Source organism: Numenius arquata, chromosome 1, assembly GCF_964106895.1.
Source record: "Numenius arquata chromosome 1, bNumArq3.hap1.1, whole genome shotgun sequence".
NCBI classification, from domain to species: Eukaryota; Metazoa; Chordata; class Aves; order Charadriiformes; family Scolopacidae; genus Numenius; species Numenius arquata.
In genome coordinates this window covers 94869524-94883510 of record NC_133576.1, presented here as the reverse complement: position 1 = coordinate 94883510, position 13987 = coordinate 94869524, and the positions used below count along the sequence as shown (strand labels likewise).

Below are 13987 nucleotides of genomic sequence, written 5' to 3'. Positions count from 1 at the left end.
GACAGGCTGAGAGAGCTAGGGCCTGGAGAAGAGAAGGCTCCAGGGAGACCTCATAGCAGCCTTCCAGTACCTGAAGGGAGCCTACAGGAGAGATGGGGAGGGACTCTTTATGAGGGAGTGGAGCAATAGGACAAGGGGTAACGGGTTTAAACTGAAAGAGGGGGGATTTAGATTAGATATTAGGAGGAAATTCTTTCCTGTGAGGGTGGTGAGACACTGGAACAGGTTGCCCAGGGAAGCTGTGGATGCCCCATCCCTGGAAGTGTTCAAGGCCAGGCTGGATGGGGCTTTGAGCAACCTGGTCTAGTGGGAGGTGTCCCTGCCCATGGCAGCGGGGCTGGGACCAGGTGATCTTTAAGGTCCCTTCCAACCCAAACCATTCTATGATTCTATGAAACACCAACTGATTATTTTTTTTTTTTTTGGACAGATGCTCATGTAAAAGGTAAAAATAATAAGGATAAAAAGCAAGTAATAACAGTTGTGTTTTACCTGTCTGTTCTCTGAACTCCACCATGGCCTTCATAGTTTTGGAATCTGCTAATGCCATCAGCCAGAAAAGTTTGGTCCTACCACAACCCTCGTGAAGATCAACTTTGATAGCTTCTTCTTCTTCTTTGAATACCTGCCAGGATGACCAAACAGATAATAAATAGCACCCCTATGTTATTTTTGTCACTGTGTCTTTGGATTTTCATCAGATGTTTTATAGATACAGCCGAGATTGTCTACGGCAAGGTATTGCTCTTTTATGCGTTCCATAATTTGTACATATCACGGAATGGAGAAAGGCTTTGTGTTTTTAAAAGTAAAAATATGTAAAATTAACGCCTGAGCTAACATGGTTGGGAAACAATAATGCAGCAATCCTAAGAAGAGAGCTGCACAACATATTTTCTAATTTAAAAAATATGGAGCTTTGGATTTCATAACTACGATTCATCTCATCCAACAGGTCGCAGTATATTAAAAGCACACGATAACATAACCCTGTTAGGAGTTTATCAAAGCAACATTGATAACGATGGTCTTAATAGTACAGACTATATAATAGAGATTCTGTAAGCGTGTAATAGTAGTGTTTTTGACTTTCACATAAATACACAGTGGATAGTTTTGGCTACAATGAAGAAAATTTAAAATTTTTGCAAAAATCAAAAAAACTGCATGAGATCCTTAGCGGACTTTATGCAGTCTCTTCTTTTTCTTCTTTCCTAAGTTTTGAAGGCAGTTCTGCTTTCATTCATTTCACCTGCAATGCAACAGAAGTTAGAATTTTCCTGGGTATGGATGTATACACTCAATTTAAACTTTGTTTTCATTCTTAATAGAATCAGGAAAAAAACTCTAATTGCTTCCCAAAGGATTTGCATAAGCGGGTTGTGGTAACTTACACGCTGTCCTTTCTTGGAAGGAGAGAAAATACATTAAAGAGGTGCGTATGACAGAAGTTGGACAAAGAACAGGAAGGTAACAGAAAACAGGAGACAGGGAGCACGACAGAAATTAAAATTTGAGGGGCTTAACACGAGAGATGTAAAGGTAAAGGTGGTGAATAAAGAGTAAAAAGTTTAAACATGCTTTTAGAAGTAAATAGGAAAATCTGATAAGTAGCTATTTTGGACAGATTAAAGGAGAGATGTAAGGACTTCTACGAGATATGAACTTACTTTTTATCAACAGTAATCTGAACGGGCTATATAGGAGAAACCAGAAAAATAAATGAGACTAGACTGTGCTGTGCCGTGACAGAAGAGAAGACATATAAAATCATCTTCTTAGGATAACAAAACAGGAAAAATTCAAAGGGGGTTGCAAAGACTGTGGCTAAGAGATAGAAGGTAACGTATCCACGTGGAACTTCCAGGCTGAGTCTATGCTGCAAACGCTGAGGCACCAAGGAGGAGATCTGGAGAGTGAAACTTGGTGCCAACAACCTGAAATTTTACCTCACGCGTGCTCGAGACCAGCTGATCCCTTGCACTGAACGACCATTAGCACCGTGTCCCTCCATCTATCTTTTTATTTCTGTTTTTAGTTTCACCTGAAAGGAATCCGGTTCACGCACTCCAAGGCTGCTCTATAACACAAATCAAAGCAGGGTAAGGAGATAAGGATTCCTGATCCTAACTAAAATCTGAATGTAGATGCACTCCAGGAGAGGGAGAAGAGGAATGATTTCCACTGATTTACCTTTATTAATGAGGTTTATTATTTTAGCCTTTGTACAAATGTAAGTAGTCAAAAGGAAAGGGGAAAATAAAGGGCCACAAAACCCACAAGAGAGAAATAGTGTCAAGAAAGAGGAACTGTTCAGTAGTTTTAGAAGTAAAGGCAACTTCAACATTAATTTCAATGAGACAAAAGAAATATTCCACGGAGAATGTAGTTTCAGGTTTAGATATGAAGAGGATAATAACAAAAAAGAACACAAATTAGCAGAGTACACAGCAATTTGTAAAAAACTCATCTAGGGAAGTCAAAGAGGAAAGACATTTCAGTCTTAAAAACAGAAGCAAAAGAAATCAGGGTATTTTCAAGACAGCGAGAGCTGAAGGAGTATTGAAAAACAGGAGAAGACTGACTTAAGGGAAGCAGTAGGAATATTTGCTGGCAGGTAATCTTCCTGGATATTGAAAAATGTATATACATTAAAAACGAAGGTGTTGACAAGCACTGACTCGTATGATAGACGTAGTGAAGGAGATATAATTTAACATAAATGAAGAACCAATGTATACTTAAGATAGTCTATACAATTCCTAGATTTCCCCCCAAAATGTTCCTAAACAACGTTGAAACAAGAGAGCAGCAAGCTGATGTAGCGTAAGAATTAGAATTAGGGCCTGCTTTGTGATTTTTCCAGTCTTCTTCAAAAGATGACGGACAGGAGAATTTAACTTAAAACAACTAAAAGAATTAAATGGAAACTCATTCTATCCCATCTCAAACATAAAAGAAAATACCATTTTCAGATTTGGTTCTCGCTACTGCCTTTTGCTTATATATTAATTGGGGAAACGCACACAATGTATGCAGTGTATACAACGTGACGTCACGTATACTCTACCTGTCTCTGATGAGTTTTTGTTCGCCGATGGAGGTGAAGGAAGCGGTCACAATCTGTACACAGATTCCCACAGACGTTACATAAAATGATCGCGGCAGTTTCACCATCATCGTGGTTATCGCACATGGGCTGAAAAAATTAAGGAAATGTATGAAATAATTCTCTATTAAATCCCTCATTTCTTTTCAGCATCTGTTTTTATTCTCCCTCAGCCACCCCCCTCAAATTAATAAGGAGGGATAAAAAGCTTGTTTAGACTATTATTTGTATCTTCAGAATAATCAGTATCTAAACAATTACTCCTGGACACAAAAAGCCTCAATTTACTACATCAGTTCTTCTGGTATTCTTTATTTCGCATTTTGCGTGATGTAGCAAAATTACATTTTTCCACCATGCAGTTGAGACATTATTTTCAACTCATCTGAGAAAAGATTTATGTGGTAACAATGGGTTATGGGCACGGTAACATTAAAGTCCAGAGATACGAGTACTCAGGTCAGTCAACATGCAAGACATTTACCCTTAATTACTTTGATACGGTACGTGTACTCTGTTCAACAAACACCTAATCAAAGTTGTAGGTCACCTATAATTGGAGAGAATACACTCCAAGCAATAAACTTCAAAATCCACCATGAAATTAGCTTATTCTGTTGATATACATTTTTTTTGGAAAAAAATTCAATACAGACAATTCTGTTTTACAGTTCAAAACGTCTGTACAAAGAGTTCTATGACTGACTTGGGTTATGCTTATACATATGTCCGAGAACGAGGCTCCATCATACTCCCAAAAACACACGATTTCCATGAGATTGCTCACACAACCTTGAATCTTTTCAACAGCAGTCCTGGGAGGGGGAACACAGTTCACCTCAACATTTGAATATCCTGGTATAAAATAGGACTGGGGAATTTCAGGCTGGGTTCAGCAGCTAATATCCCTGCTGGACTATGTCTCGGCTGCTCCTTTGACATTTCCAAAGCTCTACAGAAGTCCCTTGGCTTTCTTCTTCGCCTCAGAAACCTTTGGGTCTGCTTTCTTCTCAGCAGAGTTTTAGTCCTTGCTGCTGCAGCTCTCTCTCCTGTATTCTCTTTCTACCTACACTAAACGGCTTTTGCTCAAAGCATCCCTCAGTTTCTAGCAGGAAGGCACGATCTTCCCCTGCCTCCCCCAGGGATCCACCTAACCAAGTTATAAATAGACCAGCTTCATTATTTTGCTCTTTCCAGATTCCTATTAAAAAAAATCGTAAGCTTTTTGTGATACTGAAAAATATAGACAGAAACACAATCAATCCATCATATTCCGTATTAAATTCATAAAACCTCTGGGTAAATGGTAGCTTACGAAATTCAGTTAGAAAGAGTTTCTTTTTCTTTGGGGTAATCACTCTCCACTGAGATGGGGGAGAGGAAGCTGAATTCCAGAGAAGTTACTGATGAACACAAAAAAGCTGACTTTATTACGTGACAGAGATCCGGATAGAAAGAAAAAGAAAAAGCTCTGACAGAGGGTGTTGTATAACTGAGTCAAATCTACTCTCAAAAATCCAGCCCATAGGTGTTGCCTTGCACCATCCTGAGTATCAGTATAATCGCTAACTTAGTGATTTAAGTTGGAGTTTTTGTTTTCTGAGCAGTGCTTGTCTAGAACGCAAAGGCTTCAAACGCGTATGCACAACTTCCACGGGGAGCAAAAGGGAGGAAAAAGGTTAGGCCAAGTCTACCTTTCCGTCGTTATTCTAAATTCTTTGACTACTGAATAAAAATAAACACAAAGAGACATGATTTTCAGTCTCACCATCTGTTTCTGTTGTCCATCCTTCCCCATCCATCTTCCCGAGGATAGTCTATCCACGTGATCCTGATCAAGTACACAGAGGGATGCTAAGGCCAGCCACAGCTATTGAAAGGAACGGTAGGATTAAACGTTTTAGAAATACAAAATTAAAAAAAACCCAAATACTAAAAATATAAACTTTGGCAGATAAGAATGTCACTGTTACCGGCAAACTGTGTTATCGTTAGCTGAAGCCTGCCCACAAAAGCCAAGCTTTTTCTTTTCCAAGAGAAGAAGTCAAGCACAAAGTAGAACCTACTGAACTTTTGGGAACTTCCTTGTTTCTTTAACGTCTGTCACTTTATGTTCATAAATACAGTAGTCAGCACACAAGACAGAATGATCTGGGGTTGGAAGGGACCTCTGGAGATCATCTAGTCCAACCCCCCTGCCAAAGCAGGGCCACCCAGAGCAGGTTGCACAGGAATGTGTCCAGGCGGGTTTTCAATCTCTCCAGAGATGGAGACTCCACCACCTCTCCGGGCAGCATGTTCCAGTGCTCTGCCACCCTCAAAGTGAAGAAGTTTCTCCTCGTGTTTAGATGGAACTTCTTATGTACATGTTTGTGCCCGTTTCCTCTTGTCCTGTCACTGGGCACCACTGAACAAAGACTGGCCCCATCCTCTTGACACCCACCCTTTAAGTATTTATAGACATTGATCAGATCCCCCCTTGCTCTTCAGAAACAGTGAAGAAAGATCAACCAGAGTATATTATAGAGAAATATGGCAAATACTTGCATATCACTCCCAAACATCGCAGGCTTTGGGAGAGAAGAAGAAATTCAAGGACATAGACTAATAAAAAAACCCCACGAACTACAAAACCTTAGCTCAACAAGACTGGTTTTGCTGTGTTCTCTCCTCGCTGCCCAGGGCATTTGAGATTACCAAGAAAAGGGTCCTGAGCTAACTGTTCTTCAGAGGAAGCTTTTCTCTCCTTCCTCTCCATTGACTACAGTGCAATCCTGAAGAGACGAGCTACATGAGGATAAGCTGTGGGTAGGCCTGCAACCCAAACCGGAACTCACTGGACAGCTGCATTTTGCAATAGTTTTTGAGCAAAGGTTTGATTTGGACAAAAGGGTTTTAACTGAAAAACTCTACTGGACACCCCTCAAAAACGCACACCTCTGTGACAGAACTAAGTTCATGCACAAGGAGAGCCAGGCCGATGCTCAGGGCTCCTCTAAGACCTCACTGATAGGACGAGGGGTAACGATTTTAAACTGAAAGAGGGGAGTTTTAGATTAGATACTAGGAAGAAATTCTTTACTGTGAGGGTGGTGAAGCACTGGCACAGGTTGCCCAGAGAAGCTGTGGATGCCCCATCCCTGGAAGTGTTCAAGGCCAGGCTGGATGGGTCTTTGAGCAACCTGGTCTGGTGGGAGGTGTCCCTGCCCATGGCAGGGGGGTTGGAACTAGATGATCTTTTAGGTCCCTTCCAACCTAAATCATTCTCTGATTAAACCAACACAGTGACAGCAGGAGCTGGTGGTACTCTGAGACAGTATCCTCCAAAAGGCAGAGAATATACGAATAAACAGACTGAAAGGACAACTGGCACTGCCTTTTAAGATTAAAAACAACATGAGTATGCTCATGTAACCATTGCAAACCTCTTCTTTTACATGCAATTATTATGCTCAAGATGCCAAAATCTGTACTCCCTCATGTGGTAGGAATGCCATAATTTACAAGTATGTTTTTTTGTGGGATTTCAAGCAATCTATTAAGTTAATTCAACTTTCTACAAAAGTCATGGAAAGACAACGAAAAAAAGACACCCCAGGTAAATAATAAAGGGCTCAGAAAATAATTTTTAATTTTGAGCCTAAAACACAGGTGAAGCTTAGCTTAATTGTCCTAGAAAACGTTTGTTACTGAGTGTTTTCATAATAGCCTTGAGATGTGGCAGCTGATGACCCAGAAGTCAAACCATTTAAAATAACGGTGTAGAGAGCTGGAAAAAGACAACTGACACATATTGTGCAATTTCCCACGCAGATGATCTCATAAATTCAGTAAAAGGCAAGTATCACAAACTTAAAGTAGAAATAAAGGACAAAGCCCCAAATGTCTAAGTGTAACACTTATTCTTCATTACTTTGGAGGTACCCAAGATACGTATTTAATCAAACTTCAGTTTTTACTGGTGTTTTTCTGTATGTGCTGTGACACATAGAAAGCAAGACTTTTATTAGGACAGTGATTGCCTTAGGATACCTGTCCATTATGCACACAGCCAGATTTGGAGAATATAAACTGTATGCATTGTTTCCTGAAACAACCTGTAAAAGGAAGTTTTTTTCCTAAAATGTAGAAAGGAGCTTGGATGGGCTCCTACTGCACGTTTGCAATGAGCTAACGTTAAGTTTTGTACAGTTCTTACTCTGGTTGTTGCAATGCACCTCACTGGTGACCTGTATTCTTCTTCCATTTTGGTCAGAGCTATGATGGTTTCAGCAATAGCGTTCTTTGTCACACGGGACCAAGCTTCTGACAGATGACCCTGTTAAAGAGGAAACTCAATTTATTACAGCTTTTATTAATACTAAGAACAATCAAAACTGTAATCAGAGCTGCTACAAGCAACATCAGGTTGGGATCTCAAGTTGGAATAGAAAAAGTGGAAGTCAAGGATGACTTACACAAATCAGGTGTTTTCAAATCAGATAGATCTGGTAAAAATTAGCTCTTTGATACTCAGGTATTAGGACTGAGGTAGGCACTATTGGAACAGCTAACTTGGACTAGGTGAAGGACACATGATTTGAAGAATGAAAGGGCATATTCCTTAACCACCCTTATCCTGGAGAAAGAAAGATGCAGAGCTGGAGCACAAATCAGTGACTGTGAACAACACAGAGATTATAGCGGGTTCCTAAAGAAATCAGCTTTGCTCGCCTTGCTCAGCCTTCCTGAATACTCTTCACAGTTTCTGTATTTGAAAGAAATAAAGAGGAGTACACAGGAGACATCAGAACTATAGCATAAGTTTCCAAACGAACCTTAGCGATTCTGAGCCTACGGCACTGACTCATACCCTAATGTTCCCGACTCAGAGACTGCCGAATCCTTAAATTCTTAATGTAATCTCTAAATTTTTAAGCCTCATGCTAAAGGTGACAGAAATAATTGAGACTCGCTGGACTCTAAAAAGGAAACTACAGTGACTTACTCAGCTGTAGGTACCTACATTTTGCAAATGTTGAAAAAGTAAAAGGAATCCCATTTGTAACTCTTGCAAAGTGGCTAATAAGACTGATGTCACCCTACTGCTAATAAACTCTAAAAAAGTCTCGAAGAAAAGTTTTTAAACTGGGACCCTTCTATTCCTCCACCCTCTTTTGGGTAACAGGGCTGAACCTCTGAACGTGTTTTGAGCGTGCCTAAAGGTCCTTTACAAATCAGAATCAAGCCATGTTAGAACTCCCAGCCTTGAATGGCCTCAGCCTTCATCTAGAGTGAGTGGGAATAAAGTTCAGATCTCTTCTTCGTATAAGAGGAGAGGAGGGTCCTTATTGTTTGACGGCTGAATACTTTAGAGTAAACTCAGACCAAATCATTCATTTAGGAGCTGCTATACTTTATGCAATTCAGAATCTACTGAAAGAGGGATTTATATCCATAACTGAGAGGACTACATTTTGTCTGACAGACTTGATCCCTTTCTCTTTTGTAATCAACAACTATATATTCATTCCAAGTACAATGGTTTAAACAAGAGAATTCAAGACCCACACCAGTATATCCAACAGCCAGCACTACTGGAAAGCCATCAGATATGTGGGAGACGGAGCCTAGAATATTCTGGGTATGCATCCAAGTTGCCATATCTGACTCCAGAGCTTTAAGAATTCTCCTACTAACTCCTGCAATGGTTTTGGAGAGCCAGATATTAGCAAATGCAACAGTTTCATGGGTGAAGGTCTTGAATGGCTAGAGGAGCTGCTTAGACAAAAATACAAGCATCTCCTTCTAGTCAGCCAGACACTTCCTATTTCTACTAATGTCTGTCTTTCATTCTGGGATCAGCTTAGTTTTCATCAGCTGTTCATCAAGGGACAGGCTGTCCATCATCACGGGAGACAGAATCCCACAAAACAAGAACCACAGACTTTGCTTCAAAAGACTTGCCCAGGACTATTTAAAAATGCTGCAGAAGAGAATCCGCTATTTCCCTGATATTTTCCCGCACAGCTACCAATGATGGCTACAAATGTTACTGGCAACAACCCTTAAAAAAAAAACAACCCAAAACCTCGAACAAATTACCACCCCCCCAATTAATTCCAAATATATGTTGCATCTTATACACTGAAAGAAGTGAAGTGCCCAAGAAAAACATACGGGCATATACATACAGAGGGCATCATGTTAATACTGGCATTTACTGTCTTCTAAGTACTTATCTTTGCAACTGCTTTTTTTTTTTAAATTTTTTTTTTGGTTCTGGTTTTTACATGCAATTTGCAAAAGCATTGATAAAGTAAGCAGAAACAAAAATCCATCATGTGGAATCATAGCGGTACCTACAACAGATCTCTCCCCTTTAGTCACTGGAGCAACTGAAGCAAAGACTAAGGGATCATTTTACACGTGGACCAGCACTGCTGAGGGATGAGACACACCTTGACTGTAAATCTTAATTAAAGATGAATTGTGAGATTCTGAAATCTTGTGGCCAGAATCAACAGTAGCCATTTGCAGCAACTTTGGGAAGGGATCTCCTTAATGTAAGCACAGTGAATGGTTTGGAAAATAGCACTCCAAAGCTGAGCATACTGAAATGCAGCTTTCAAAGGGTAACCACAAAGGAAAATCTGGGCCATTCAGAACATCTCACTGCAATAGGTAAAGAATTGAGGAAAACAAAAACTCCTTTCCTGCAAACATACACAAAACCTTTCCCTCCTCCCCCCCATACTGCTTCTGGGAAATAGCTGAACCACTTTTCATCAAATTCTTCTGCCAAAAAACTTGCCTGAAGCAGAGACAACTATGGAAAATTTCAGCCCAGATGGTTACAGTCATAAACCACTACAAAAATAGGTTTCAGTAAGATTGAAATAAGTCAATCTTAACACGCAGTTTTAACCAGAAACTCCACATATAAAAACTACACACAGTTATGTGAAGACAACTTTATTATCTTACTCCACAGACACTTTTAAACTTTTAAAAGTGGAGTTCTAAGTGCTCAAGACTTAAAAAAGTTAGCCTTCTAAGTTAATAATGTAGAAAATGATACACAATTGTTTAATACTTAAATTGCTGGTACAAGCGACTTATTTAAAGGCTTATTTCAGAACAGGATTCCTGTTTAGCAGAATCAGAACTCAGTTCCTACTGCTCCTCGCCCTAGACTCTATCAGGTAGACCATAACTTTTTTCTTCTTGAGATTAACTCACATTTAACAGCTCCACCCAATACTAACTCTAACAGAAAATAACGAAAAAATGTACTCTTTGCATTTGAATATTTCACACACACTTGAAAGATAGAAACTTACTGCTGCCATGTCTTTAATGAGTTTAATAATGATCTCCGAAATCTGTGTAGGTGTTGAACCCTTCATCCACCAATGGCTTTCACCTCGCCGAATGTAGCTGCAAAGGACATATGGTAATACATGAAATCAATTCAAGTAATTAGTTACTGTTTGTCAAAATCCACCACAAAGAAAGCGTGCACGTATTCAGCGTGTGGTAAGTTGCTGGGTTTTTGGTTTTATGGTGTTTTGTTTTGGGTTTTTTGTTAGATTAAACTCACTAATAACTTGTGACTCATACTGTCAAAGTGTTGTACAATTTTTGCCATTTATAAAACAAAGATTATAAAAGACAACATAACTGACTTCAAAGAATGCAATTATTTTCTGCCTTTAGCTTGAGAATATATACACATTTTTATACAAACCTGGAATTGAAGATCATTGGAAGCGTGACTGTAGTAACTCCTTTGCCTGCAGTAGTGCCAGCTGTCCCTGTTATAGTAGTTCCTTTGGCTTTTAGCTGTACGGTGAGAGCTTTGGCAATGCATCCCAAAAACATGTCTAAGATACCAAGTTTATTCCAATCTCCTTTTTCTGTTGAGTGAATGATATCACTTATATCTGCTGGTGGAAGAGACTTCACTCCTATAATACTAGCCAGGCGACTGGGGGTTACCTCAGGCAAAACACGTCTCAGTAATGACGTTACCTGGAAAAAAAAATCAGAACAACACAATTCTTACCAAGACAGCTGGAGTTTTCAAGCAAAATCAAATTAAGTCTTTTTTCTTCGAGTTATTTAAGCAAGAAGGATTGAGTCTACTTTCTGTACCCTGTAGTTAAATCACACCTGTAAGAAATTCTGTGAGGTTTCTACCTTGCTTTGAGGTGTTTATTAATATACTCAGTGAGACAAGGCTGAAGAGTCCAGAACCAAATCTCAAACAAATAGTCTTTGTATAATAATAAAAATATGCTTAGAAGTGGACTTAGCGTAACATCAATACAGATGTTCGTACAACTCTGATTTGCTTGCATATTACAAACATGTTACCTGCTTTGCATATAATCTTTAGACATCAGAAACTCTGTGGTAGAACACCTACTTCAGACTTCTGAAAATAAAGTACTTGCCTCGAGGTACTGAAAATCATGATTATCTTCCATGATACCCTTTTCCGCCTCTTTTAGTTTTCCTTGCAATATTTTAACTGGAATTTTCTGAAAAGGAAATCTGTGCCAACTGCTCTGGATCTAGCAGGAGCTGACTTGAAATGATGTGCTTCAACCTTACCAGCTGGTGGAATTGGGGTTGAAATTGGCTACATCATGCAAAGTTTCGTCCAAATCAGGATGTATGAAAGCTTAAGGAGTTAACATTTGATATCTAATTTCTCCAGCCTTCAATGTTGTCTTGAAAAACTGTTAAGAAAAAAAAGCTAGCACTTTGCATATCTGCAATATATCAGAATTACTAAGCAGGCAGTATCTGCCTCCCGGCAAGTTGAGATGGGACATTGTAACAGTTCAGAAAATTGGAAAAATAAATATAAAGAGTGTAAATCATAAAAACTTCTGGTAGAGGAACTAAAAAAATCACCTAGAGAAGGCATACCAGCTGGCAAAAAAGCAAATATTTTATATGTCTATATATTTATGTTATACTATGTGCATATAAATACACATAATACTCAGACAGACAACATTCATGTTCAAAAAGAAACAGAGATTAAAGCCCTGTCTGACAATAACAAGAGTAGAAAGGAATTGTCCAGTTCCACACTACTCACTGGCTGAGTGTAAGACAAAGATTCTAAGGACTCATGTCACACCAATTACAGATACTGCTAATTACAATGCTCTGGTTTTACCTATACAAGCTATATGGGCACTATACATGCATAGTATGAAATACACAAACAACACTGGATTTTTAGGTCCTTTCCGTTTGACAGACATTTTAACCCTGCTCTACTCTTTCAAGGTCTAATCTCAACCATCGAAGTCTCTGCTTCATCTGTTAACGCTGTTTTAGCAAGACAGATTGTTTTAGCAAGATTAGTTATCCAATTATAGTTATATATATAATATATAGTAGTTATCTAATTCCAGCTGTCACTGCGCCTCAAGGTCAAACACGATATTAAAAGGTCAAGAATTAATGATGGCCTCCTCAAATCATGCAAGTATTTAGCAACATGTGGAGCATATGCAGCACATACAGATGGGGGTAACTCTGCAGCTCTCTCAGACCTTTTCCCCACAGTGAAGTGGCATGACATCTTACTAAAAAATAAGCAAATCGCCTCACTACCTTCCTTCCACACCTGAAAACTTAACTGCTTTTTATACAGAATTCTTATTTGCAATAAATAAGCAAGCCAGCTTTTAAACTTCATACATTTGAGAAATTATATTTAAAAGGAGCAGCTCTGGTTCTTGCAATTATATGTAATAATTCTGGACGATGCTGTCCTTTATAAATAAAGTAGACAAATACAATACATGAACTTTAAGAAGTCTCTTTTTTGGAACGTAACACTGATCTAAACTTAAGTATTGCCAGCCACAAGGCAGTGCCAACTTCAGAACCTGAACTTACATTTTAAAGAAGAGAATTCTCAGTCATTGTGACAGAAATTAAAAAACCTCAGAAACTGAACATACATAAGAGAACAGGGATGAATCTGTTGAAAACATGGGTTACTGTGATGTAAGATTCACTGAATACTGTGAAGTTCAGACTCACTAAAGAATCCTTCGCAACATTACTCTGGAACACAGGCTGTGTGCTTATGTAAAAGACCCCTATTAGGACACACAAAATTGCTTTTGTGCAATCCTACTTCACTTCAGCAACAACCCCTGCCAAGCAAACCACGTGCCCCTTTGATGTATGGTTTAAGAAAGCAATTTATTCCATCCTATCCAAAATCCTTCAGAATATGGACAAGAAAGGTGAGCAGTGGTATTCCTCAAAGGCATTTCAGAATAGTTTGCTGATTTAGGTTCATGATGATGTAAGTGTTAATTAAGCAATTTTGGGTCCTTATACCTCAGTTCTACCTCTTGGAGACAAAGCATTAAAGACTTACTCAAAAGTGAGTTTATTTTAATTTCATAACTGTAACCTTCATTGCTTTCAATACTGTTTGTACTTCCTGCAAATCTTTTTACACAGTCAAATTGTAGTGCTGCTGCGGTATATATGTATTTATATATCAAACACATCAAACTTTGTAATTTTAATCCCATTCAAGAACTGGAAAAAAACACCACTGCAACAACTGACACAAATTCCAAAAGGAAATTCTGTAATTTTCTTTTAAATGTTCACAAATTTCTATTTGCCCTCTCCTCATGACTGCAATTAAAAAAAAAAAAAAAAGAAAAAAAAAAACTTGTTTTATTTACAATTATTCCCTATGTGGAATATAGGGATCACAGAATGATAAGGGGTTGGAAGGGACCTCTGGAGATCATCTAGTCCAACCCCCCTGCCAAAGCAGGTCCACCTAGAGCAGGTTGCACAGGAATGTGTCCAGGCAGGTTTTGAATGTCTCCAGAGACGGAG

At 38.9% G+C, this 13987-nt stretch overlaps 1 protein-coding gene across 1 annotated transcript in view; it reads right to left on the bottom strand.

The window, feature by feature from the left end:
- Window positions 1-13987, bottom strand: part of MYCBP2 (MYC binding protein 2) — a 197842-nt gene that overhangs the window by 7160 nt on the left and 176695 nt on the right. The window contains exons 75-80 of the mRNA XM_074168975.1: window positions 10839-11122; window positions 10432-10528; window positions 7308-7427; window positions 4878-4979; window positions 3071-3199; window positions 493-625 (exon numbers count right to left, since the gene is read on the bottom strand). Of these exons, the coding sequence (XP_074025076.1) occupies window positions 493-625; window positions 3071-3199; window positions 4878-4979; window positions 7308-7427; window positions 10432-10528; window positions 10839-11122 (865 nt within the window). The remainder of the gene's footprint in view (window positions 1-492; window positions 626-3070; window positions 3200-4877; window positions 4980-7307; window positions 7428-10431; window positions 10529-10838; window positions 11123-13987) is intronic.